The sequence below is a fragment of the Schistocerca nitens genome, chromosome 5 (genome assembly GCF_023898315.1).
Source record: "Schistocerca nitens isolate TAMUIC-IGC-003100 chromosome 5, iqSchNite1.1, whole genome shotgun sequence".
Taxonomy (NCBI): Eukaryota; Metazoa; Arthropoda; class Insecta; order Orthoptera; family Acrididae; genus Schistocerca; species Schistocerca nitens.
Window position 1 is genome coordinate 138,698,135 of NC_064618.1, and position 27,869 is coordinate 138,726,003.

The 27,869-nt window shown below is 42.4% G+C and overlaps 1 protein-coding gene across 1 annotated transcript in view; it reads right to left on the reverse strand.

Moving 5' to 3' along the window:
• Positions 1-1,756: 1,756 nt before the first annotated feature.
• LOC126260310 (uncharacterized) overlaps positions 1,757-27,869 on the reverse strand; it is a 351,423-nt gene continuing 325,310 nt past the window's right edge. The window contains exon 6 of the mRNA XM_049957634.1: positions 1,757-7,567. Coding sequence (XP_049813591.1) covers positions 7,457-7,567 — 111 coding nt within the window. The 3' untranslated portion in view covers positions 1,757-7,456. The remainder of the gene's footprint in view (positions 7,568-27,869) is intronic.

Here is a 27,869-nt window from a genome sequence, read left to right on the forward strand (position 1 = left end):
TCTGCTGACTTGAAACCCACGGTATTCTGGAGGTATGTTGATGATACCTTTGTAGTTCGGCCCCATGGTGAAGATAACTTGCAAGACTTCTTAAGACATCTGAACTCGCTCCACGATCAAATAAAGTTCATAATGGAAATTGAAAAGGAGGGATACCTTCCATTCTTGGATGTTCTGGTTCGGTGCAGAGAGGATGGCACTTTGGGACATGAAGTGTATCGGAAGCCGACGCACACGGATTTGTATTTACGTGCAAATAGCTGCCACCATCCTGCCCAGACGATGAGTGTTCTCCGAACTTTGACCCAAAGAGCGCATATTATTTCTGACGAAAGCGGTTTGCAAGATGAACTTTCCCACTTACGAAGAGTGTTTGAGGACAATGGGTACTCCCCACAGCAAATACAGAAGGCACTGAGAATGAAACCGAAGGAGGCCACAAAGAAAGCAGAATGGCAAACCTTTAAATCGATGGCCTTCCTGCCATATGTGGGTAGCCTCTCATCAAAAATAGGACGGATTCTCAGCAGACACAAAGTAAAGTTATTTTTCGTCCTCCACCCAAGACAACTGCACTCGTCGGCTCCGTCAAAGATGATTTGCTGCTCCGAAAATCTAGAGTTTACAAAATTCCATGTGACTGTGGCCTTTCTTACATTGGACAAACAACTCGTACTGTCCAAGGAAGATGTACAAACACCGGAGGTCCACACGACTTTTACAACCTAACAAGTCGGCAGTGGCAGAGCACTGTATTGACACTGGTCACTGTATGTTGTACGACAACGTCGAAATTTTGGCAACTACATCATCTTTTTGGGACTCGATGGTGAAGGAGGCAATTGAAATTCGCTTGACGACCAATTTAATTAATAGAGATAGTGGTTTCAACCTTGATAAATCATGGAATCCGGCACTTGGTGTAAAAAACTCACAAAGACATCGTCACAGTGCAGCTCACAATGACATATCGACATGCTAACACAGATCGACTGCGAAGTCATAGATGTAACTCGCGCATTGTGCACGTCTCTGCCGCCGACCAACGTCTCTGGCGCATTCGCATCTGTGGCCGCATGTGCAGTTGCGCGGTACACCAGTACTAAGGGACGAAGCGAGCATTGGAGCGGCAGTCTTGCGGCTCATTCTGAAGATGGCTGAACGTTATACAGTCGAAATATTAGAAGAAGAAGGAGAATTCTTGCAGCTGCACACCCGAAACTTAATGGAACATGTGGTAATTCGTTTGTCTGCGCATGTACATCACGATTACCTATTTCAGTCCCATTATGACCCTTCGTGGCGCGTCGTCTTTTTTTCTGTTTTAGTGTGTATTACATTACGGTGTTACCAAAGTTAAGACTGCTTTCGGTTGGATAATTACTGAAACTTTTCGTCCATTTAGCGACCAAAATACTTCTTTTAAACGAAACAGCTCTATGAAATTCTGATGTGATAATTTTACATATTGCGAGTGAGAGAAAAGCAGTGATACTTCTGTAAATATTGGTTTGCATGGACAATGGTACATAAAGTTTCGATTCCTGACAGGATAGGATGTAGGTTGTTTAATTATCTGTATACATCGATAAGTCAACCTATTTACATCTTATTAATAACGTAAGGTGCCAACCGTGATGTTTTGTCGATAGTTTTTATTAATTTTGCTTTACAACAATATAGCTAATTTCCCATATATATATATATATATATATATATATATATATATATATATATATATATATATATGCAATAAATTAATTTTCCACATTCATATATTTTAGTTACAACGTCAGTATGTTATGAATTTTCAACGACAATATATTGCCCTTTCGTATCTAAATGTATAATAAATATATTGTAAACTTACCTTCAGAAACAACACTATCTCATCCAGTAAATATATGAATAACACCAACAGATATATAACAGTTTAATTCTGAAGTATTTTATGTTCCGAAAGATTTGTGTTGCTCTTCATTTTTGAATCAGACTTCTATGTGTCGCCATATCACGCTCGGTGGGCCTTGAGTGAGGTGAAAACACGAACACTGTTAATGTACTGGTCAACACACTCACTTCTGATTTATGATTGTCCTCCGTAAACAAACACAATGTACACATGTTTGAGAATGGTCCACATATGAACTGCACACAAAACTGGTAATACGTATCTCCTACGAAGAACACAGATAATCGTACACGTAAGACATTTAACACTTGTATGGGTATCTAGATTAACTTGGCAAGTAGTTTCTGAGTAGGTGCGAAGGTCCTTGAAGAGAGTGACACAAACCAGTTTATTAATTGGTTAAGACCTTCGTACGGTAGGTTCACAGGGGATGTACGCTCGGTGTTCTAGGAATGAGTGACACTGATTTTTAACTTGCAGAAGGAATTCGAGTCAGTTCTATACGTGTCTCACAATGAAAATTTCTTTTGGATATGTTGTGTACAGTGACCTATAACATCTCCTTTTCCTCCCTCAGGACTAGCTTCGGGGCGTCAGAAGTTACAGAGTGGTTGTCGTTCTGTGGGAAGTTAATTATTACTGGTTTACAGTGATTAAAGGACAAATCCAGAGCAGTAAAAGGTCAGTGCCTACTATTGACATACTAACTGTATCCACCCACAAATGTGTATATCGATGAAACTGGGGTGCATTAGGTTTCATTGGTTCTACCACTGAAGATACAGCTGAGTGTGTACCGTTTTCCGGCTGAGACAGACAATTCCGCTCATCAATTCACTTCTCATTGTCATCTGCAGACACAGAGATCCTAGCATTCTAAATCCATGTTGTTGCAGTATGTGGACATAAAAACGATTATTGAAGAAGTTTGGTGTGAAAGTAAAGCTGATTTATTTCTAATTGTACTGACATGCTCCTTCCGCCACAATTCGTAACGGTGGACGATCTTCGTAAACTTCTTGTTTGGTGCTGTATGTGTGTGGTTCATGCACAAGCCTCCAAAAGCGCTGTTGCTCTTCTGTACACAATGGTCGCCTAGAAGCAAGATAGGTGAGTTATACAAATGAATTAGAATCAGTCACATTGTCTTTATAACGTTTGCCAGCTACCCAAGCCAGATCCAGCGAAATTCTGCATGCAGCGCAGCAGCAGCAGAATGATCGTAGACGCCTCTCTAAAGTGATTAACAGGTTTGCATCATTTTGTATTCCTCAGGGCCTGCAGCGTAGTAAATATCTTGTTAAGACATTTTATGTATATTACGCCAGGACGTTGCTTTTTTTCTTGTAGAGTTAGACGATAAACTTATTTCAGTTGCATTGCCATTTTCAAGCGATCTGCAATTATATAGCGCTGTTAGTGTATATAATCTTTACGTTTTCTATCTCAATGGTATTGTGAAATTGTGTCGAGTGCTTAATTCCATATTTCATCTTTGACGTTCTAGCTGTCAAATATTTCTGCGTACTATACTTGTAGCATAGATTGAGTAGTTTTGGTATATGTATATTTCTTTCTCAACAGTAGATATTATCGTTGAGTAATTTTTGTTTAAAGTTTATTTTTCTATAAATATGGCAGCTTTACTTGACAAAAGTCAACGATGTTGTATGGTTACATACTTATCTTTTCCATCCATGGAATTGTGTTGAGGTTGTAGATTCATTGTGTAGCTTTGTGTGAGCAGTATTTGCTTATCGTGTTTTCTGTTACCATGGTCTAAAATTTCGATGAAATTTTTAATAAATTTTTTATGCTTAAGTTCAGAATCCATTCCATAGAGAATACGATAAATATGTAACCATAGAACATCATTGACTTATTCCAAATAAAGCTATTATATTTATAGAAAATGAAATTTTCAACATCTATTCATTAACGACTACTGCCGAGAAAAAATATCTATAAACAAAAACAACTCAATCTACGCTACAAATACAACACGCAGAAATACTTGACAGCTACAACGTCAACAATGAGATAAGGAAGTAAATACTCGACACACTGTTACAAAACCAAATAGATATTTAACGTAAAAACTGTATATACTTATAGCGCTATATAACTGCACATCGTTTGGAAACGGCAATGTAGGTGAACTGAGCTTATCGCCTATTGTACGACTGTTGAATAAAGCTTAAAAAATAGCAGCGTCCTGGTACAAATACATAAAATGGCTTTACAAGGTTTGTATCAAATCAAACGGCAAGAGCGAAAGGGCGCTGAGAGTCCCTAGAGGTGGTAATACGTCAGAAAATCAGATGTGTGTAATTTTTGTTTCAGCTTAAATTTCATTGGAAAGTATCTATAAAATAAATTCATTGATTGTTGCAGATGCCGAAGAAAATATGTATGCTTCACCAGATGTTGGCGGCCTCTTGAACAACAAAATGTGAGACTGACGTGCTAGTTTTGTATAGGACAACATCTGTAGTAACATCATGCGTATGCAGAATAGACTTCTTTTCCTTCATAACGTAATTTTTTCAGTGAATAATTACTGATTATGGGGTAACAGCGCTGTAAAATATACTTTACCCTAATTCTGTTTTTTCAGAGTCTGAAGTCGCTGGTCTTGTTCACCTGTACGTTTCTACATATTATCTAGTATCTAGCTGCCCGATTTGGTGAACCGTATGACGCTTGCAGTGGGATGGATAACCGAATATGTGGATGAAGTACTCTGACGTCTAAACATCTGTCATGTCACCCCTGGGTTCCCATGGAACCCACAACGTCAACCATATATACACTTGAAATCTGAAGAAAGCGAAATTATGAAATTGCCCTTCACTGCATAGGTTAGTGGATACCGTGTCATTCCGTCAAAGAATAAATCTTCTTTACTTTCACACCTTCATTTCTACGTAATCCTGTATTATGATACCTTTTGGAGAATGAATGGCAAAAGAATCTCTGAAAACATCTGGAAAGAGAAATAGTTGAATCCCTGGCTGCAACCATGACTTCAGCTCTATTATAACTCAGCAGTATGTCACAAGTCTTAGCCTCTGGTGTCATATGACTGTATCGAAATACTCAGCTTTGTAACGAAGTACCTCCTGCTTGTCTCGTAGTGATAACTAGTTTAAGACGACACTACTAGTTTCGAGCGGTGTCCAAGTTCAGGTACAGTAAAAAACAGAGGAGTTGTAGCTTTCGAATAGGTGGTTATTTTCTCTAGGACCTGGCCGAGATTACTTTATAGTTTTATACCACTGAAAACTCTAATTTCTCTCCAAATTAACGCATAAAAAAACACTTCTCGAACAGTACTGTCATATTGTCTCGCTGGTTTTCCGATAACGAATGAACATTACAAATAATTAGCAAATTAATAAAACCTTGTACATTATAATTTAATCGTAAAGCAATCACAAACTGTGTTGTCTATCCATAATCTTTACGATATACTTGAAGCTGCATTGTCTCTCATGACGACAGACACTGGCGAAGATATTTATCTTTAAATTGAACTCTTCGACAAAAAATTTTTAAGTCAGATTTCTATTGAGCTCCGTTACTTTGTGGCCACAGAGACAAACGAAGTTTGACACTTTATTACGTGTTATATCGTTAAGTGATTAGCAACAAGTGCTTGTTATCTGTACTTCATTAAATTCTACATCAAAAACATATCCAGTATGTACATAAATTAGTGTTGTACTGGCTCTGCCTGGTGGCCACTTAAAAATTATGCTTCGATGATAAAAATGCACATAGGAGATCTCAACAAACAAATCCCGTAGAACCTGTAGGAATATGGATGCTCTTTGAATAAATCATTTATACCTTAATTGTGGCTGTTTGGTGTTTCTCGCGACATATTTACTGCAACCACGTTTTTACACGGCGTTAAAATTTGAGATTCATTGCAACTCTCTAGCTGTAGTTTGAGTACGTAACTTAATCTGCAAACTGAAAAATAGTAGCGTTGTGTTAAACTAGTTATCACTAATTCACTGGCAGCAGGTGGTGTGCTACAAATCTGAACAGACTAAACCAAGACCCGGGTGACGATCCGATGTGTCGGGAAGCAAACTGTCACACATTTAGTGGGGTCATTTTAGTTATGCATCTGTTGGCTGCAGCACAACTGCTGCGCTCCTCTGGGATGCCAATTACGATATGTGGTACTGCAATACAAAAATATATTTACTTCCTCGGAGCAGTGCTACTTTCTATTTGACTCTCGAGTAATTTAACAAATCTACGTAGGAAAATACGCAGTAGTTTTTACACGTCAGTGGTCGAAAAATAATGTATGTCATGTGCTGACCGACTCCTTGTATGATACGAAGAGAGGAATTCAAACCTCCGATTACTGGTTTGATACAAGCACCAAAGGAGCGATTCGTTCGTGAGGTGTCTTTCTACTATGAAACTGTCTAACCATAACACTGTTTTTGACGAACATTCTGCAAAAAGTAACACGAAATTCAAAATGATTACTCCATTTGCAGTTTCCGAGCATTTCAAATTCCCGCGAGAGAAATAAACATTCTTTAAAAATGCGTTTTGTTTGCTGACAGATGGCACCCTCGGCTTAATAAGAAGCCATGGCGCTATTCTTTGTGCACCGTAGAACATAAAGCTGTAAAATGATTTTTGTGACGTCATAAAATCTCGATGAATTCATATAGAATGTTGGGAAAGTATGACGATAACTACGGACTAATAATGTACCAGCGGACAGATCCGTTTAACTACAAAAGTACAACAACTGTCGTTGTCCACTACACTGACCGTCCTAATATTGTGGGAAGAACATCACGTGCACATCGATCCTTGTTCAGGGGTTTCATACGCCGCACGTTGTATATTGGGAGACCAGATTGCGCGTGCGGGGCTTTGAAACCATCCTAACGTTAAGTAACACTGAAATAGACTTCTTCCTAGAACTGTTTCATGGGACCAAATCTACCTGGGAAAATTACGATCCGGGGTGCATTTCTTCTCTGGCCACAAGCAAAAAGAATTTTTTGCCATGAAATAAAAAAATTGGTGGAACAGTTAGACAAATGTATTGAATATGAGGATGTCTGTATCACGAAATGACATATTTTTATCGTTTATCGTTTATCTGAGGAGAGTTCAGTTTGGTGCCTTCAAGTTACACAAAAGCAGGATGAACTTAGAGTTCATAGGGGCAATTTTGCAAAATAAAAGAATACTGTAATTTGGTACACCAAGGAGGAACAACATAAAAGTGAGCGATAATCAGTAAAAAGTAATCAGCAGGTCCGAACTACGACTACTGTTTGGTGCAAGTGAAACTGTCGCTCCCATCGTGCCTGTAAAATACGACAAAGAAAATATATCCCCGTCTCGTTCAAAACGTGACGTTCCGCTCCGAATCCATGGGGCTGCTATATTTCTGAACAGAGGCGCCTCTCAGATCCAAAAGTAAAAGCCGGTTCTTCGGAGTCCGGGATGAGGTGCTGCAGCCGCGGTGGTTGTGAATCTCGCTGGCGGCGGTGGCGATCAGAAGGCCGAATCGAAGACCGCCATCGAGCGTGAGATGTCCTCGTCTCGCGAACAGCAGTCCAGGAACTCCTCCAGCGTCACCACGCCGTCCTTGTTGGCGTCCATCTTCTGCAACAGCAGAAATGTTGACAGGGCAGACGCTTATTAGCGAGGGAAAACATCGTTAATGGAGTTCTATGAGGTACAATGTTAGATCTTGAAAGGTCTCTGTTGGGTTCCTTTCATGTTAATTTTTTAAAACTGTTGTCATTTACGGCATACATTCCACTTCTAAATTTACTGTGGTGTTTCTGACTATCTGGCGGGAGACTGAGTAGTGGAACGTGTTACTTTTACACATAATCAAGAACGATCTGTCACACTACTACACTTTAAAACACAGTTTATATGTAATCCATGTCACACAGTCTCATACGGAACCTACATCTGCTTTCTTTTATATACTGTATATGATAAGATATTGTCATCCCCATTCCCTTCTGTGTGAAAGGATGAATAAGCAAATGTATTTCTAGTTGCATGCTTGATGGTAGCAGACAAGCCTGTCTGCTAGAGAACAGTAGGACCAACGTCGGAACAGGTAGCTACGCTTTTTAAAAGCAAAGAGGTTTCTGTTCTTAGTATGGCCCTGTTCGTCCCTTGTCATGTTGGTATAGGAAGCTGCCTCTCTGCTCACTTGCGTTTTGTATCTGGAAGCACCCTTGGTAGGGGCCCACGGCAGTCAGTCCGCGGCGAGCGTCTGAAGTGGTAAGATCTCCGGCTAAGCGAGTGTCTGCTAAGTCCGTAGGACAATAGATTTCTAAAGTTCAGCCTAACAGAAAATTTAATCACCTTTATTTCAGGTTTAGATCTAAAGTATCTAATGTTATCTTAAATTGCAATGCAGTGTAATTCGAGTGTGAAGTTCAGAATATCTTCCAGTAGTTGCTTTGTCACTACTTTGTGAGTAAAGTGGAACCACGTTTGGATGATCCGTAACTCTTACTAAGATCATCAATCTCAAATGCGAATGTGCGTGAGATTATAACGTCTCGCCTTGACAATATTTTTCAATATAGCAACTTTTCTTTATGTTTAACCCACGTGGGGTGCACTTTGTGAGACCAGTACCATGTGATTTTATACAATTGTTTGACCCATCAGGTTAATAGTAAGACGATAGTAACCAGTTCCAGGTTTTTCTTTTGTAAATTGCGTTTCGATGTAATTTATTTTAATTATCAAAATTATTGCGGGGTTACACTCTTTGTGTAAACCAAGTTGACCATGTGAAGCATGTAGTGTAATTATCAAAGTAGCCCTCAGCTATTCTTTTCGGGAAGATTTCACAGAGAGTTAGAATGAATTTAGTGTACCAGTGTGTGGTAATTTCATGACGGACAGGATTGCGCTACGAACGTAACTTCTTTGGGTGAAAATTGAATCGGGTTGGTTGTGGTTAATTTCCTCTTGCATATGTTTCAACGTTCTTCGTGTGTTATTTACGAATGCAGTGTTGTATGCAGTCTCCCAATCTTGGCTCCATATTTGATGTGTTCCGTAAGATTACAAACTCACATTTTCACTATCCTAAATAAGGCACCAGTTTAGTTATGAATCAAGTTTAATATGCTGAAATTTTAACGGAACAATGATCAATGTTAAAATAAATGTCCAAATATAAACTTATTTATTTCTTTTTATTTAAATTGTCTTTATATATATATATATATATATATATATATATATATATATATATATATATCACCGGTTATCGTAAGATGACTACTAAAATTTGGTAAGCTAGACTGGATACCTTGTGAAACAGTTGCTCAGTAATGCAAGGTTAACTTCCCCAGATAGCTCACAGCTTTTAACCCGCTTTTATTGTCTTGAATATCAGCACCGCTTTCAGAAAAAATTAATGCAGCAACATTACAATCTGTAGTGCTTCCTTATACAGAACGTACTAGGAGAAACGATCAGAAAACGTTTATGACTGGAGAAATATTAATGGAGTTCCACGAGGAGCTATCCTAGGACCATAGTTCTCTTTTTACACAGGATGCCCTAGGAAAAATAAAAAGAAATCAAGGAGCTGGGAATAAAGCTCACTTTTATGACAGTGAGGAAATAATTAGTCGAATTCCATGAAGTACAAAGTTAGTTCAGTAGTTTTTTATATAGGATGTATGGAATCACAAGTTAGGAAGGTGTCAGTAATATTCACTTTATGAGAGCAGGAAAATCATTATTTCCGTAAGGTACAGACTCAGGTCACAGTTCTTTGCTGTACAGGGTGCCCTTGGAGGAAAGGTCAGGACGCTTGTAGTAATGTTTACTTTTTTGACTCCAAGAAAATTATTTAACGAATTTAATGGAGTACTTTCCTCAGCTACTTGCATGTCTGGGAGAACAGACAGTGTTGACAATCCATAGCTCCACAAAATATTTAGACATAAAGTAGAATATGACATATGGTGATCTGCGTCGGACGGGGGAGCGCACGCTGGTAGATGAAGTCGTTAAGGAGACGCCACGCGATAAGCTGGAAATACGGGTTCGACTCCAGACCCGACACAAATTTCCATATGTCACTAACGTGTAGTGAAACTATACCTAACACAGCAGTCACCGAATATATTTCCAAGTAAAATCTTAGTTTAACAGTGTTTTTTTTTATTTTATATATAGGACCTGCAAGGTCGTTAAGAGTCAGTAAGTTGGCGGTAATTATTAACATAAAACAAAGGAGATCAAAAACATATATGGTCCACTGTGGATCATTCGCAACGCAAACGCTGGTAAAAGTATATTTTAATTACGAAGTGATACTATTTTGTTGTCTGTTTTGTGTTATTTATTATCGTGTACTGTACTATAAAGGTTACAACTCTACTTTTTACTTTTCCTTCTTCTTGACTATAAAAATCAAAATATAAATGTTCGCTTGTTCCAAATCGCAAATCTCCGAAAGTTCTTCACCATTTGATTTGAAATTTTGTCTCACAACTTTGCATTCGAATACGCTCATGTTTCTCTATATCTACCGGAGCGTCGGAAGTGCTGTTACAAAAATTCTCACAAAGTTCTTGGCTTCAAATTTTCGCACGTTGCTCTAACAAACTTTCGAAAGGACAATATTGTATAGCCCGGAAACATTGTTAGCATAAATCTCGAAAAGTTTTTGACCAATTTACTTCAATAGGAGACTCTAATAAAGATTTATGTGCACATTGGCAATATACAGGGTGGTCCATTGATCGTGACCGGGCCAAATATCTCACGAAATAAGCGTCAAATTAAAAAACTGCTAAGAACGAAACTTGTCTAGCTTGAAGGGGGAAACCAGATGGCGCTATGGCTAGCTGCCACAGGTCAATCGGATATCAACTGCGTTTTTTAATAGGAACCCCCATTTTTTATTACATATTCGTGTAGTACGTAAAGAAATAGAATGCTTTAGTTGGACCACTTTTTTCGCTTTCTGATAGATGGCGCTGTAATAGTCACAAACGTATAAGTACGTGGTATCACGTAACATTCCGCCAGTGCGGACGGTATTTACTTCGTGATACATTACCCGTATTAAAATGGACAGTTTACCAATTGCGGAAAAGTCGATATCGTGTTGATGTATGGCTATTGTGATCAAAATGCCCAATGGGCGTGTGCTATGTATGCTGCTCGGTATCCTGGACGACGACATCAAAGTGTCCGGACCGTTCGCCGGATAGTTACGTTATTTAAGGAAACAGAAAGTGTTCAGCCACATGTGAAACGTCAACCACGACCTGCAACAAATGATGATGCCCAAGTAGGTGTTTTAGCTGCTGTCGCGGCTAATCCGCACACCAGTACCAGACAAATTGCGCGAGAATCGGGAATCTCAAAAACGTCGGTGTTGAGAATGCTACATCAACTTCGATTGCACCCGTACCATATTTCTATGCACCGGGAATTGCATGGCGACGACTTTGAACGTCGTGTACAGTTCCGCCACTGGGCACAAGAGAAATTGCGGGACGATGACAGATTTTTTGCACGCGTTCTATCTAGCGACAAACCGTCATTCACCAATAGCGGTAACGTAAACCGGAATAATATGCACTATTGGGCAACGTAAAATTCAAGGATACCGACAACGCCTGACAACATGCGTGAGCGCATTGTCAATGCATGTGCGAACATTACGGAAGGCGAACTAATCGCTGTCGAGAGGAATGTCGTTACACGTATTGCCAAATGGAATTGAGGTTGGCGGACATCATTTTGAGCATTTATTGCGTAACTGTGGTATTTACAGGTAATCACGCTGTAACAGCATGCGTTCTCAGAAATGATAAGTTCACAAAGGTACATGTATCACATTGGAACAACCGAAATAAAATGTTCAAACGTACCTACGTTCTGTATTTTAATTTTAAAAAACCTACCTGTTACCAACTGTTCGTCTAAAATTGTGAGCCATATGTTTGTGACTATTACAGCGCCGTCTATCACAAAGTGAAAAAGTGGTCCAACTAAAACATTCATATTTCTTTACGTACTACATGAATATGTAATTAAAAAAGGGGGTTCCTATTTAAAAAAAAAACAGTTGATATCCATTTGACCTTTGGCAGAGCCATCTAGCGGGCCAACCATAGCGCCATCAAACTAGACAAGTTTCGTTCTTTGTAGTTTTTTCATTTGACGCTTATTTTGTGAGATATTTGGCCCGGTCACAAACAATGGACCACGCTGTATATGTTTTTTAAGGGGAGCCGGAGGTGCCTATGCTGCCCATGTTAAAATCACTAAGTTTGAGGAACATTTATGAATAAATTACCAAATAGAAAAATTTGATTTTTTTTTACATATAGAGTGGTTTAGTATTGCAGTTATGACAGAGGGATTTTGGAGTATCTTTTCTAGTTTCCTTCCAATAATTTTTTTTTCTTAATGACCCAAATTTTTTTACAAATAATTGCTTTATAATTAAACTGAAATGAAACTACTGTGCAGTGTGCTCCCTGCCGCCGTTGGATAAGCAGCTGCAGCAGCAAGTCGTATACTCCTAGCTCACTCATTTCTTACATAGTTTAATTCTTAATTTCTTTGCGTGTTTTTGGTACTTGCATTGTTTGATACATAAATTTTGGGCGTATTATAGTATTTGAGAGTTGTAGCATCGCGTTTTAGTACCTGAATAGTGTAAATTCGCGTAGTCGTTTGTCTTTTGTTTTTGTTTTGAACGGCCAGTGTCGGTTGGTCACAGTCAGTGTGCTCCCTGCCGCCGTTGGATAAGCAGCTGCAGCAGCAAGTCGTATACTCCTAGCTCACTCATTTCTTACATAGTTTAATTCTTAATTTCTTTGCGTGTTTTTGGTACTTGCATTGTTTGATACATAAATTTCGGGCGTATTATAGTACTTGCGAGGTGTAGCATCGCGTTTTAGTACCTGAATAGTGTAAAATCGCGTAGTCTCTTTCCGCTGCCGAGCAGTGTGTCAGCAGTGCGTTAGTAGCAGCATTACTGCGTTTACTAGGCAATCTTGTATTTTAATAACCGTTTAAATTTTGTCGATTTGTTTGCGCTCTCTGTAGATTAGTTCAGACGTTCTTTGCAAAACAGTTTTTAGCATGGATAGGGACTGCAACTGCTGTGTGCGGATGCAGGCTGAGTTGGCATCCCTTCGCTCCCAGCTTCAGGCAGTGTTGGCTTCGGTCACACAGCTTGAGGCTGTTGCCAATGGGCATCACTGTGGGGGTCCGGATGGGGGTTTGTCGGGGACGGCCAGCTCGTCCCACGCATCCCCCGATCGGACTAAGACTGTGGTTGCCCGGGATACTGCCCGCATTGAGGCTGATCCCTCACCTGTGGTAGAGTGGGAGGTAGTCTCAAGGTGTGGCAGGGGGCGAAAGACATTCCGGAGGGCTGAACGGAAGGCCTCTCCAGTTTGTCTGACGAACCGGTTTCAGGTTCTGTCTCAGGCTGATACTGATCTTCGGCCTGACATGGCTGCTTCTCCTGTTCCAGAGGTTGCCCCTCAGTCTGCAAGATCCGGGCGGTCGCAGAGGGTGGGCTTACTGGTAGTTGGGAGCTCCAACGTCAGGCGCGTAATGGGGCCCCTTAGAGAAATGGCAGCAAGAGAGGGGAAGAAAACCAATGTGCACTCCGTGTGCATACCGGGGGGAGTCATTCCAGATGTGGAAAGGGTCCTTCCGGATGCCATGAAGGGTACAGGGTGCACCCATCTGCAGGTGGTCGCTCATGTCGGCACCAATGATGTGTGTCGCTATGGATCGGAGGAAATCCTCTCTGGCTTCCGACGGCTATCTGATTTGGTGAAGACTGCCAGTCTCGCTAGCGGGATGAAAGCAGAGCTCACCATCTGCAGCATCGTCGACAGGACTGACTGCGGACCTTTGGTACAGAGCCGAGTGGAGGGTCTGAATCAGAGGCTGAGACGGTTCTGCGACCATGTGGGCTGCAGATTCCTCGACTTGCGCCATAGGGTGGTGGGGTTTCGGGTTCCGCTGGATAGGTCAGGAGTCCACTACACGCAGCAAGCGGCTACACGGGTAGCAGGGGTTGTGTGGCGTGGACTGGGCGGTTTTTTAGGTTAGATGGCCTCGGGCAATTACAGAAAGGGCAACAGCCTCAAAGGGTGCGGAGCAAGGTCAGGACATGCGGGGACCAAGCAGCAATCGGTATTGTAATTGTAAACTGTCGAAGCTGCGTTGGTAAAGTACCGGAACTTCAAGCGCTGATAGAAAGCACCGAAGCTGAAATCGTTATAGGTACAGAGAGCTGGCTTAAGCCAGAGATAAATTCTGCCGAAATTTTTACAGAGGTACAGACGGTGTTTAGGAAGGATAGATTGCATGCAACCGGTGGTGGAGTGTTTGTCGCTGTTAGTAGTAGTTTATCCTGTAGTGAAGTAGAAGTGGATAGTTCCTGTGAATTATTATGGGTGGAGGTTACACTCAACAACCGAGCTGGGTTAATAATTGGCTCCTTTTACCGACCTCCCGACTCAGCAGCGTTAGTGGCAGAACAACTGAGAGAAAATTTGGAATACATTTCGCGTAAATTTCCTCAGCATGTTATAGTCTTAGGTGGAGATTTCAATTTACCAGATATAGACTGGGACACTCAGATGTTTAGGACGGGTGGTAGGGACAGAGCATCGAGTGACATTATACTGAGTGCACTATCCGAAAATTACCTCGAGCAATTAAACAGAGAACCGACTCGTGGAGATAACATCTTGGACCTACTGATAACAAACAGACCCGAACTTTTCGACTCTGTAAGTGCAGAACAGGGAATCAGTGATCATAAGGCCGTTGTAGCATCCCTGAATATGGAAGTTAATAGGAATATAAAAAAAGGGAGGAAGGTTTATCTGTTTAGCAAGAGTAATAGAAGGCAGATTTCAGACCACCTAACAGATCAAAACGAAAATTTCTGTTCCGACACTGACAATGTTGAGTGTTTATGGAAAAAGTTCAAGGCAATCGTAAAATGCGTTTTAGACAGGTACGTGCCGAGTAAAACTGTGAGGGACGGGAAAAACCCACCGTGGTACAACAACAAAGTTAGGAAACTACTGCGAAAGCAAAGAGAGCTTCACTCCAAGTTTAAACGCAGCCAAAACCTCTCAGACAAACAGAAGCTAAGCGATGTCAAAGTCAGCGTAAGGAGGGCTATGCGAGAAGCGTTCAGTGAATTCGAAAGTAAAATTCTATGTACAGACTTGACAGAAAATCCTAGGAAGTTCTGGTCTTACGTTAAATCAGTAAGTGGCTCGAAACAGCATATCCAGACACTCTGGGATGATGATGGCATTGAAATAGAGGATGACACGCGTAAAGCTGAGATACTAAACACCTTTTTCCAAAGCTGTTTCACAGAGGAAGACCGCACTGCAGTTACTTCTCTAAATCCTCGCACAAACGAAAAAATGGCTGACATCGAAATAAGTGTCCAAGGAATAGAAAAGCAACTGGAATCACTCAACAGAGGAAAGTCCACTGGACCTGACGGGATACCAATTAGATTCTACACAGAGTACGCGAAAGAACTTGCCCCCCTTCTAACAGCCGTGTACCGCAAGTCTCTAGAGGAACGGAGGGTTCCAAATGATTGGAAAAGAGCACAGGTAGTCCCAGTCTTCAAGAAGGGTCGTCGAGCAGATGCGCAAAACTATAGACCTATATCTCTGACGTCGATCTGTTGTAGAATTTTAGAACATGTTTTTTGCTCGAGTATCATGTCGTTTTTGGAAACCCAGAATCTACTATGTAGGAATCAACATGGATTCCGGAAACAGCGATCGTGTGAGACCCAACTCGCTTTATTTGTTCATGAGACCCAGAAAATATTAGATACAGGCTCCCAGGTAGATGCTATTTTTCTTGACTTCCGCAAGGCGTTCGATACAGTTCCGCACTGTCGCCTGATAAACAAAGTAAGAGCCTACGGAATATCAGACCAGCTGTGTGGCTGGATTGAAGATTTTTTAGCAAACAGAACACAGCATGTTGTTATCAATGGAGAGACGTCTACAGACGTTAAGGTAACCTCTGGCGTGCCACAGGGGAGTGTTATGGGACCATTGCTTTTCACAATATATATAAATGACCTAGTAGATAGTGTCGGAAGTTCCATGCGGCTTTTCGCGGATGATGCTGTAGTATACAGAGAAGTTGCAGCATTAGAAAATTGTAGCGAAATGCAGGAAGATCTGCAGCGGATAGGCACTTGGTGCAGGGAGTGGCAACTGTCCCTTAACATAGACAAATGTAATGTATTGCGAATACATAGAAAGAAGGATCCTTTATTGTATGATTATATGATAGCGGAACAAACACTGGTAGCAGTTACTTCTGTAAAATATCTGGGAGTATGCGTGCGGAACGATTTGAAGTGGAATGATCATATAAAATTAATTGTTGGTAAGGCGGGTACCAGGTTGAGATTCATTGGGAGAGTGCTTAGAAAATGTAGTCCAGCAACAAAGGAGGTGGCTTACAAAACACTCGTTCGACCTATACTTGAGTATTGCTCATCAGTGTGGGATCCGTACCAGATCGGGTTGACGGAGGAGATAGAGAAGATCCAAAGAAGAGCGGCGCGTTTCGTCACAGGGTTATTTGGTAACCGTGATAGCGTTACGGAGATGTTTAATAAACTCAAGTGGCAGACTCTACAAGAGAGGCGCTCTGCATCGCGGTGTAGCTTGCTCGCCAGGTTTCGAGAGGGTGCGTTTCTGGATGAGGTATCGAGTATATTGCTTCCCCCTACTTATACCTCCCGAGGAGATCACGAATGTAAAATTAGAGAGATTAGAGCGCGCACAGAGGCTTTCAGACAGTCGTTCTTCCCGCGAACCATACGCGACTGGAACAGGAAAGGGAGGTAATGACAGTGGCACGTAAAGTGCCCTCCGCCACACACCGTTGGGTGGCTTGCGGAGTATGAATGTAGATGTAGATGTAGATTGCCAAATGGCTGTGTTACAATGTAAGTTTGACCACTAGGAGTGCTGTATAAAAATTTCATCTCTCTAGCTTGAGTGGATTTTGAGAAAATGTTCCTTATATTCGAAAAATTCTAATTTACGGGAAATGGCTATCAAAGTTTCTCAATACATTTTTGCACTATAGGATGGATTATCAGGGTCTTCTTCTTCATCCTCCAAAAGCTTCCTCTTCTGTCTTCTTTTCTGGCCTGTTGTTCCATCATACTTCATATGCCTTTCTCTTCTTTCTGCTCCTCTTATCCTTTCTCTGTCAATATTTCTTAGTGCTCGTACAGTGTTCACCCCAGCTGTAAATCCTAATGCCTTCAGAACTTCACACTTCACACTGTTCCCTTGGTTGTAGGTTGCTATTGCATCTATACATTGCATCATAAATGCCAAAGTGCAGTGTTTTTATGCTTACAAACACCCTTTTAGGAATCACTTTCCAAATCAAATTGTTTACGCTCTCATTAGGATTCTACATCAACCATCTAATGCCACTACCAAATCCCTAGAACCACCGTTCATTTCTACAGATTCCTCCACTGCTTCCTTCATGGTATTCAAAGCCACATCTTCAACAGAGGATCCTACCAGTTCATAGTAGTACCCAAATTTGCTTGGAGGCGATGGCAAGTTCATAATGTCACAAAACAGTTTACCAGCAGCAGACCCTTTTCCAATGGATCGAAGACCATACACAAGTCGAACATTCACATCAAACACTCTAGATCGTCCATTTTCACCAAAGAGACTGGCATGTGAATTGTAGAAAGTCACTTGATACTTGCAACATGCACAGATTATCTTCATCTCACAAGCTAAACCAAAGTGCTTTGTTATCTCTAGTCCCACTCCTACACTTGAACACATTTTGCACAGAACACTGTCTTTCAGCACAGAAGATAATAATCCAATATTCAGTACTTCGTTAATATCATCACTGTCACTAACATATTCACGAAATCTGTCACTTCCACCAGTCAGCTTCTTGCTAGAAGATGTCACAGGGCTATGGCCGGCCATGTGTTGCTTAGCAGAAGAACGCACTGTTTCAGTAATAGTAGTATCGCAACTTGGTATTATTGTAAATTTTCTTTTCCCTACGTTCTTCCTCTTCTTATATACACGGTTACTAAAACGTGGCATCGTAACCAGAACAACGCTTTACACAAGAAGTATAATACTACCAACAACAGGCGCAACACTGAACTAATTCGAAACGGTAAACAGCAAAGAGACGATGTTCCGCGCTCTTAGCGCTTCATTTGTCACAGAAAACAATGTAGCCAACCCTTGCACACTCGCTGTATGCGTAACAGGCCGAGAAAATCCCAAGCAGTTCGCCAGGAAGTCACGAGAGGGTGTTAGATGCATTCAGCGGCAGCCCATTTCCTCTACAGGCGTGGGGGAAAATGGTAATAACTCCACTTCTAGGGCGAGTAGAACAATAATTCAAAGTTTACATTAAAGAGGAATGTTCCAATTAATTTTCGGTAGCAAAAAAAAATCGTAATTTTTGGGATTTGACCACCTCCGGCTCCCCTTAAAGAACAATCTACAGTTTTTCTGTTAAAACCGACTGCTAGATGGATAATACTGTGTTTTGTTCTGCTGTGAATATGTTAGGTTTTGTTTTCTTTCTCGCATTCAGGGTTAACAACGATAGTACCGCGGCCGAAAGAGAGAGAGAGAAGAGAGAGAGAGAAGAGAGAGAGAGAGAGAGAGGAGGAGGAGGAGGAGGAGGAGGAAATGGTGATGATGGGCAGAGAGGGCGGGAAGATGAGGACATGGACAGAGAAGGGGGAGAGAGGAAATGGGACACACAGAAGGATATGGAAGTGATGGACAGACAGAGAGGGAGAAGGAGACGGAGGCACTTGGTTGGTGGAGGACAAAGCGAGGGGGGAGAACATATATCCTTTTCCCATACAGATTTAGCAATTGGGAAGCATTGCCAGATTTGCTAGTTTCATAATAAAAATGCAAAAACTGGTTGCTGTATATCTGGGTACGAAAGTTGGCTACTAAGAGCTGGGAGAGGGCCTGTTAATTATGAGGGTCATTCAAATGAAACCTGGTCATTGCGTCTACCTTTGCCTCACACGTAAGGTGACAACACGTAACTGCGGCTATGGTGGAGAGACTGACGGGTGAGCACTGTTTGATGTTGCATAGCGACAGTGAGGTTTCACGCCGAAGAGAAGGTGGTCACACAAGTTATCGTCCACTACCGAACCACAAGGGCCCCACTGATTGTCGAGTTTCGCTCAATGCCCAGCGTTTTCAAGCCACTTTACACAACCTTAGAGGAGCCAACAAGTCGAAACGCCGAGGCATGCTGTCCAATGGCGTTATCCCCCTGCATGATAATGCCGCCCACATACGACCAATGCGGTGTAGACGACATTGCAGCAGTTCCGGTGGGAAACGCTGGAACATCCACTGTACAGTCCCGACCTTTCACCGTTTGACTTTCATGTGTTTGGACCTCTAAGACAAGCTATTAACGGACTTCGATTCGCAACGGACGACGAAGTGTGTGACTGGATCCAGGCCTGGATCCGACAGCAGCCTACTAGCTTCTTCAAGGGTGGAATCGACCGGCTAGGGTCGCAATGGGATAAATGTGCCAACAGTTTTTGTGACTATTTTTGAGTATGTGTACTGTGTATAACTACATTTTTGAGTTAATGAAATCATTACCGATACTTGACACTAGTGACCGGGTTTCATTTGAATGCCCCATATATATTTTGTTAGTGTCGATTAAGGGACACATCCTGGGTACATCCCAGTGGCATATCCAGAAGTTCATGCCATGCAGATGATACTACCCAGGAGATAAAAATTTTGATAGATCGCTTTATGGAGAACTGATACGGATTGACTGCTCACCAGCTGGATTTGCAGAACAGTGGCACCTACTGTCTTGATCATAAATGTATTATGAGTTACACTTAGGCTGCAAAATGACAATATTGACAAGACAAGTGTACTGGAAAGTGGAACGGTTGTGTTGATCACAGGCTTTGACATTTACACTGCCTGACAAAAAAAAAAAAAAAAAAAAAATCAAGCGCCCAGAAGACATGGTCAATTAACCTCGCCCATGTACACACCATTGACGGATACGTAAATGATTAGACTTGCAGTTTTCTGTGATAAGTAAAACGGCCACCAGAGAGTGCTAGCGTTGTTCGTATTTACTGTAGTTACTAGGCCTGGTTGGGTACATAAGGGACGTGAACAGTGTCAGATGTTCAATGACCACTGTGAAAGACATAGAGAGGTCGCGTACTCATGTGAGGCAATGTTATCAGCACCTGACAGATTGAAAGGGGCCTTATTATGGGTCTCCATTTGGGCAGCTGATCGAATCGTGCGTTATCCAGATTTTTGGGGCATTCGAATGTGACAGCGGCCCGTGTTGGACGGCATGGGAATGTGAGGGCAGGCATTCCCGTCGCCAAAGTGTAGATCGGCCACGTCTCATCACGACAAGAGAGGATCGCTGTATTGTGCTCCAAGCACATCGTAACCGCTTCATATTTTCGACTGGCACCGAAGAACATCTCCCTTTAACATACTGTGTCATTCCGCACCATTGTTCAGGGACTGGAAGCAGCCGGAGTAGCGCATTACCGTGCCATGAGTAGGTTGCTGGTTACATCTGGAGTGGTGACGTCTCCGGGAAACACGGAATGCTGATGAATGGATTCACAATGGGTCGAGCGATGAATGGCGTAATACTACAGAACTGAACTTCTTATTAGTCTTAACAACTGATTTCTGTGTTTTGAGGCCATCCTCAGGTTATCTGTATCAAAAAAAGAAATTGTTGCAAAATATGCGCTCAGTGACTGTTACTGCAGATTTTAATGAAACTGAGTCCCAGTCGTTCTCAAAATCCACCCCAGGCAATGTTATAATTCATAACACTGATCTGTTTAGTAATTTCGCTCTCGACGTTCTTGTTGTCAGTTGTGCTAATACCACTTTTATAGCTTGGTTATCCCTTAACGACTGAAATTCGAGATTTCTTCTATGAGGAATTTTGGAGCATGTTTTATGCTCGCATATGATGGCCTTTCTTCAGAGTGAAAATCTCCTCTGTAGGAATCAACGTGGATTCCGAGAGCAACGATCTCTTGAAACACACCTCGATCTGTTCGTCTAGAAAGCTGGATGCCATGTTCCTTGACTTCTAAAACGCTCCCGATACAGTTCCGCTCCGCAGCGTAATGAACAATATACGAGGGTGCGGACTATCAGATGATCTGTTGGACACGAATGACGAGTTTCTAGCAAACAGAACATCGTTCGCAACGTAGAGGAATCTACAGATGTAAAAGTAACTACGGGCAGTGTTGTAGGAGCAATATTTTTTACAATACGTGTGAATGACCTTGTGGGTAGCGTCGGAAGTTCCATTGAACTTTTTCGTGGATGATGCTGTTGTATACAGAGAAATCTCAACGCTAGAAAATTGTAGCCAAAATGCAGAAAGATCTGCGGAGTATCGACGCTTGATGGGAGAATTGGTAACTGTCCCTTAATATAAAAAATGTAACAAATTCTGCTTAAGTAAGCAAGAAGATTCATTATTATATAATTACACTAATTCAGAGCAGTCACTGGAAGCAGTTGTGGACGGAGCGATATTGAGTCGACCACACGATACGAAACGCAGGTAAGTCAGATCGCAGGCTCAGATTCATTTGAAGGATTCCCAGAAAGCTTACAAAAACCACAGTTAGACCGGTGCCTGAATACTGTTCGTCAGTCTAGAATCCGCAGCATATAGGGTTGATAGAGATCCGAAGATGGAGACGCTCAGCCAACTCAAGCGGCAGACGCTGCAAGAGGGGGAGCTCTGCATCATGGTGTGGGTCTACTGTTAACGTTCCGAGAGAGCAAGTTCTTAGAAGAATCAAACAATATATTGCTTCCTCTGCGTTCACCTCGCGAAAAGATGATAAAAGTAAAATTTGTGAGATTCGAGCCCATACAGGGGCTTACCAGCAATCGCTCTTCCCGCGAAACTTTCGTGACTGGAACAGAAAAATGGGGAAGTGACAATGGTACACAAAATACCGTCCGCCACACACCGTAAGATGCCTTGCGGAGGGTAGATGAAGATGATACATTTGGTGAAAATTTTACTGAATATCTTGTGCTCTAGGAAGAGAAAGTTGATTGGTGATCCGTACCCTTCCTTTTATACCAGAACAATCACGAAATTCTTCCAGTTTTTTGGGAATTGTTTTTCTCCACAGTTATACTGCAAATAAATTTACAACTTTCCCAGATATTCCTTTGCACGCAACTTTATCCATGTCTAATTAAATTCCACAATCCAACTCGCTTTTCTTTTCTGCATACCTATAATGATTTCATACATCTAGCTCGAAATTATTTGTGAAATGTCACGGGAATAAAAATTACGGTGGTAGAACATAACAAATAAGATACATCCACTTTTGTTCTGGACATGTAAGCCTTCACTACTTAATTGTTATCACAGTTTGGTTAATTTTCGGCAATTCACTGGTCGTATTCGTTTCTACCAACAGTCACGTGCCCCTGACCAATATGGTCATGCTTTGAGTCATTATTATAAGTGTGTACTATTAATGACTGAGGAACGACTGAATGGTGATAGCTAAAGTTTCACACTTTAGGAATTTATTATCAGGTACACTATGAGATCAAAAGTATCCGGGCACCCCCAAAAACATACGTTTTTATATTAGGTGCATTGTGCTGCCACCTACTGCCAGGTAATCCATATGAGCTACCTCAGTAGTCATTTGACATCCTGAGAGACCAGAATGTCGCGCTCCGCGGGACTCACGGACTTGTAACGTGGTCAGGTGATTGGGTTCACTTGTGTCATACGCCTGTACGCGAGATTTCCACACTCCTTATCATCCCTAGGTCCACTGTTTCCGATGTGATAGTGAAGTAGAAACGTGAAGGGGCACATGCAGCACGAAAGCGTTCAGGCTGACCTCGGCTGTTGACTGACAGAGACTGCCGACAGTTGAAGAGGGTCGTAATGTGGAATAGGCAGACATTTAGCGAGACCATCACAAAGGAATTCCAGACGGCATCAGAATCCACTGCAAGTACAATGACAGTTAGGTGGGAGATGAGAAAACTTAGATTTCATGGTCAAAAGGCTGCTCATCACACCGGTAAATGCCAGACGATGCCTCACTTGGTGTAATTAGCGGAAGCATTGGGCGATTGAACAGTGGAAAAACGTTGTGTGCAGTGACGAATCACGGTACACAGTGTGACGATCCGATGGCAGGGTGTGGGTTTGCAAATGCCCGGTGAATGTCATCTGCCAGCGTGTGTACTGCCAAAAGTAAAATTTGGAGGAGGTAGTGTTATGGCGTGGTCATGTTTTTCATGGAGGGAGCTTGCATTTCTTGTTGTTTTGCGTGGTACTATCACAGCACAGGCCTGCATTGATGTTTTAAGCACCTTCTTGCTTCCCACTGTTGAAGAGGCATTCGAGGATGGCGACTGCACCTTTCAACACGATCGAGCACCTGTTCATAACGCACGGCCTGTGGCGGAGTGGTTACACGACGCCGGCCGCGGTGGTCTCGCGGTTCTAGGCGCGCAGTCCGGAACCGCGCGACTGCTACGGTCGCAGGTTCGAACCCTGCCTCGGGCATGGATGTGTGCGATGTCCTTAGGTTAGTTAGGTTTAAGTAGTTTTAAGTTCTAGGGGACTGATGACCACGGCTGTTAAGTCCCATAGTGCTCAGAGCTATTTGAACCATTTGGTTACACAACAATAATATCCCTGTAATGGACTGGCCTGCACAGAGTCCTGACGTGAATCCTATATAACACCTTTGGGATTGTGAGGTAACGGGCGAGTTGTGGCGCCCTGAAAATATTGGAAGTTTGGAGTTGGCGTGGCTGCGCTGGGGCCCTTCGGCAGTCCGCGACTCGTTGTTGGCTGCGTGGTGCCGGACGTTAGCCGGGGTTCAGCGACAGCGTGGCTGGGAATTCCACAGTGACGTTGTGTCGATGAAGGAGACATGCCGGGAGTGCCAAAGGTGGCAGACTTTGTGAAACCATCATGGCAGAGATTTCTCAGTTCGTACAGAAATTAATAATAGCCAGAGGAATCATGCTATCTTAAAAAGAAACATGTACGTTACCATTATTTGCCCGACGATTCTGATGGTGTAATCAGATTTTCAGTATCTTTATTAATTTAAAGTTTAGTATCTGATTAAATTATACAAGTAACACCCAGCAACGAATTCCAAAATCTAAACGGTTCACCGATTTTCTTGATCGACATGTCTTTAGAAAGCTATTAGTGTAAACCTAAATTGGTATGAATTACAGGCATGTAACTGGAGGTCAAAGTGGCTGATTAGCATTAATCACGTCAGGCCATAAGTACTCCACAGTGACACGAAAAAACTGTGGTAGCATGCTTATAAATAATCTTATTCATCTATGTCTTTGTTTATATCCGATATATGCAATTCATGAAGAAATTGGTATATTATTTACTGAGTTTCAGAAAGCACAGAGACATTAGGCTACTGGCCTACCTTTTGTTCTATTCCTTTGATATATGTTTATTTAATTTGTTTATGTATTTAATAATGTGTGTTAGAGTGTGCTTATGGTCCAGCTGTAGGAATATTTATTTAATTTCAAGTTATTTAAATGTAAATCCAATATTTCATATGTGTTTCAATATGGAGGGGCAGGTTGGAACAAGGCGGCGCGAGTAGAGGACGGCACGGGACACGGGAGGGCTCGACGTGACGGTGCGCGGTCGCGACAGTCGCGCTAAAGACTTGGACAGTGGAGCAGTTTGGGCGTGGTTGCGAGACATAGAAATACTTCGCAGTGCCGTCTTGTGAACTTGTGAGATTTCCGAGGTTTCTACAGTGAAGAGCTAGTATGCGTTTAGAAATGAATATCTCGCGAGCTTTGTTGTTGTTCATAATTAATTACGTGCAATAGGAATCTATTGATTTCCTGTTATTCAATGTATATTTTATTTAACTGCTGGACCATCGACACCAATTAGTGTTTGCAGAAATATACCGCATTCTCAAAAGTACTACTACTATTGTACTCATCATTTAAAGTCATTAAGATAGTACCTGCAGATTTTATTTAATTGCAATCTTTCATTTATAAATTTCTAGGTCTCATTCGCAATTTCCGAGTGATAGGAACCTTCGACCAGTCTATTCACGTGTATATTCATACTGTACACTGTAGACAGCAGTATTTGGCCTCTATTGCGGCAACTACGTATCCCAGCCCCTAGACAACGAAACCAGCCAAAACTTTTAATATTTCAACTCTGAGTCGGAGGGTACGTAGTTGAGGGCCACCCTACCTCATTTCATTATTGTATTTGAAAGCCCGTCGGATGTTTTCGAACTCCGACTTTGTGCCAGCCTCACCAACCGACATGGAAACATCTCCTCAGAGCAGCTCTCCGTGATGAATGGGCTGCCATTCCCCAAGAAACGTTCCAGCTCCTGAGTGAACGTATGTCTGCGAGGCACTTGCTGCAGGGAGTGGCAACTGTCCCTTAACGTAGACAAATGTAATGTATTGCGAATACATAGAAAGAAGGATCCTTTATTGTATAATTATATGATAGCGGAACAAACACTGGTTGCAGTTACTTCTGTAAAATATCTGGGAGTATGCGTGCGGAACGATTTGAAGTGGAATGACCATATAAAATTAATTGTTGGTAAGGCGGGTACCAGGTTGAGATTCATTGGGAGAGTGCTTAGAAAATGTAGTCCATCAACAAAGGAGGTGGCTTACAAAACACTCGTTCGACCTATACTTGAGTATTGCTCATCAGTGTGGGATCCGTACCAGATCGGGTTGACGGAGGAGATAGAGAAGATCCAAAGAAGAGCGGCGCGTTTCGTCACAGGGTTATTTGGTAACCGTGATAGCGTTACGGAGATGTTTAATAAACTCAAGTGGCAGACTGTGCAAGAGAGGCGCTCTGCATCGCGGTGTAGCTTGCTCGCCAGGTTTCGAGAGGGTGCGTTTCTGGATGAGGTATCGAATATATTGCTTCCCCCTACTTATACCTCCCGAGGAGATCACGAATGTAAAATTAGAGAGATTAGAGCGCGCACGGAGGCTTTCAGACAGTCGTTCTTCCCGCGAACCATACGCGACTCGAACAGGAAAGGGAGGTAATGACAGTGGCACGTAAAGTGCCCTCCGCCACACAACGTTGGGTGGCTTGCGGAGTATAAACGTAGATGTAGATGTAGATGTAGAGTGGAAGCTGTCATCAAGGCCAAGGGAGGGCCAACGCCGTATTGAATTCCAGCATTACCGATGGAACGCGCCACGAACTTCTAAGTCATTTTTAGCCAGGTCTCCGGATACTTTTGATCACATAGTGTATGTATACACTGCTGAAACCATAAATCTACCTTTCACACAGGTAAGTCCATTACCAGCAATAATTCTTCCAGTTATTTGTAATTATCAGTGTAAGATACATTCTGCGAAAAACATTCACCATATCACTTCGTCTCTCCCCTGTTATCTGCATTATATCTACTACGAGGCTGTATGGCAACACTTAATGGTGATCCACGTTGTTGACTACGACCGAAATAACAGTCATACCTCAAAGCTAGAAAAGGTTACACGCGAGAACCGAAATTCAATCTATGTAGCAACGTTCAACCAGAGAAGAAGATTTTTATGAAAGATAACCAACACATTAATCACAGGTAAGCAAAAGTGTTCACTGCTTTTCCTTGTGCTGACCTTAGCTGAATAATAAATACTGGCAACTCAGCATCCACACGACAAAACAGAGTCAGACCAAGGCAGAGGGAAACAATAATTTTTCAAATATGGTACGCACAGTTTCCACAACCATCCTTAAGTCGACGAACCGGACCTCAGTCTTTGGAGAACTACCCTAATTACTGTGCCAAACACTGGGAAATCTTTGAGAGTGCGAGGGGGAGCGTATGCGGTGAAATCAACTCGGCGTGTAGCCTCTCGTGGGGCACTCGTGAGCCGGTCTCTAGGATACGAAGAGCAGAAAGGTTTAATGAACGGAAAACACCGATTATAACATACGCATGTTTCAGTTACCAGTCGTGACCTGAAGTCAATCCTGAGGGATCTGGACATCATTACGCCATGGATAGCTCTGTTGTGCCTCTCCAAACATCGAAAGAATGACACCTCTCTTCAGGTCGCCGCCATAAGCCGGCGATGGTCATCGGCGGTAGTGAAGATAAGCAACCATGAAATACAGATGCTTCTGTCATAGTGCACTGCACGCGTGAAACACACGAAGCACTTGCCGCCTGGGGCAGACAGTCGATTGTGTTGGGCGCAACAGTTTCTCAGGGACTGCCAACTGCCCGGAACGCTTGCTGTGCGGTCCTGGACAGCGGGCGGCGGGGGAATTGACTGGCGCGCGTGTGCCCAGACTGCGGTCTGACCTCCTGGGAGGTGAGGCGAGGTGTCTGCTGGTCCAGACAGCGCCGGACGCAGCAGCTGCGCCCCCAAACTGCCACTCACACGGCGACCGCGGCCAAGCTGGTGTCTCCCGCTGGAGAGGCTGAGCCGTTTCCCAGTCGTGGGGAGCGTAGCGCCCGAAACAACGCAGACGTGGCCGTTAAGTATTTGTTAACTCACGTACCTCGTTCACATTGCCCGTATTAGGAATATTCGTATCTCTCTTCCTGAAAACAAATTTTTCAGATATTGGTGTTATCCCTTTGTTACGTGGTGCTTTATGGGCAAATTGTCACACGGCGTATTTTGTGTTGTAATGTGCACATTCTAATAGTGATGGTAGTCGATTCGTTAACGCTGCATCACAGTTGCAGATAATGTATACCTCTGCT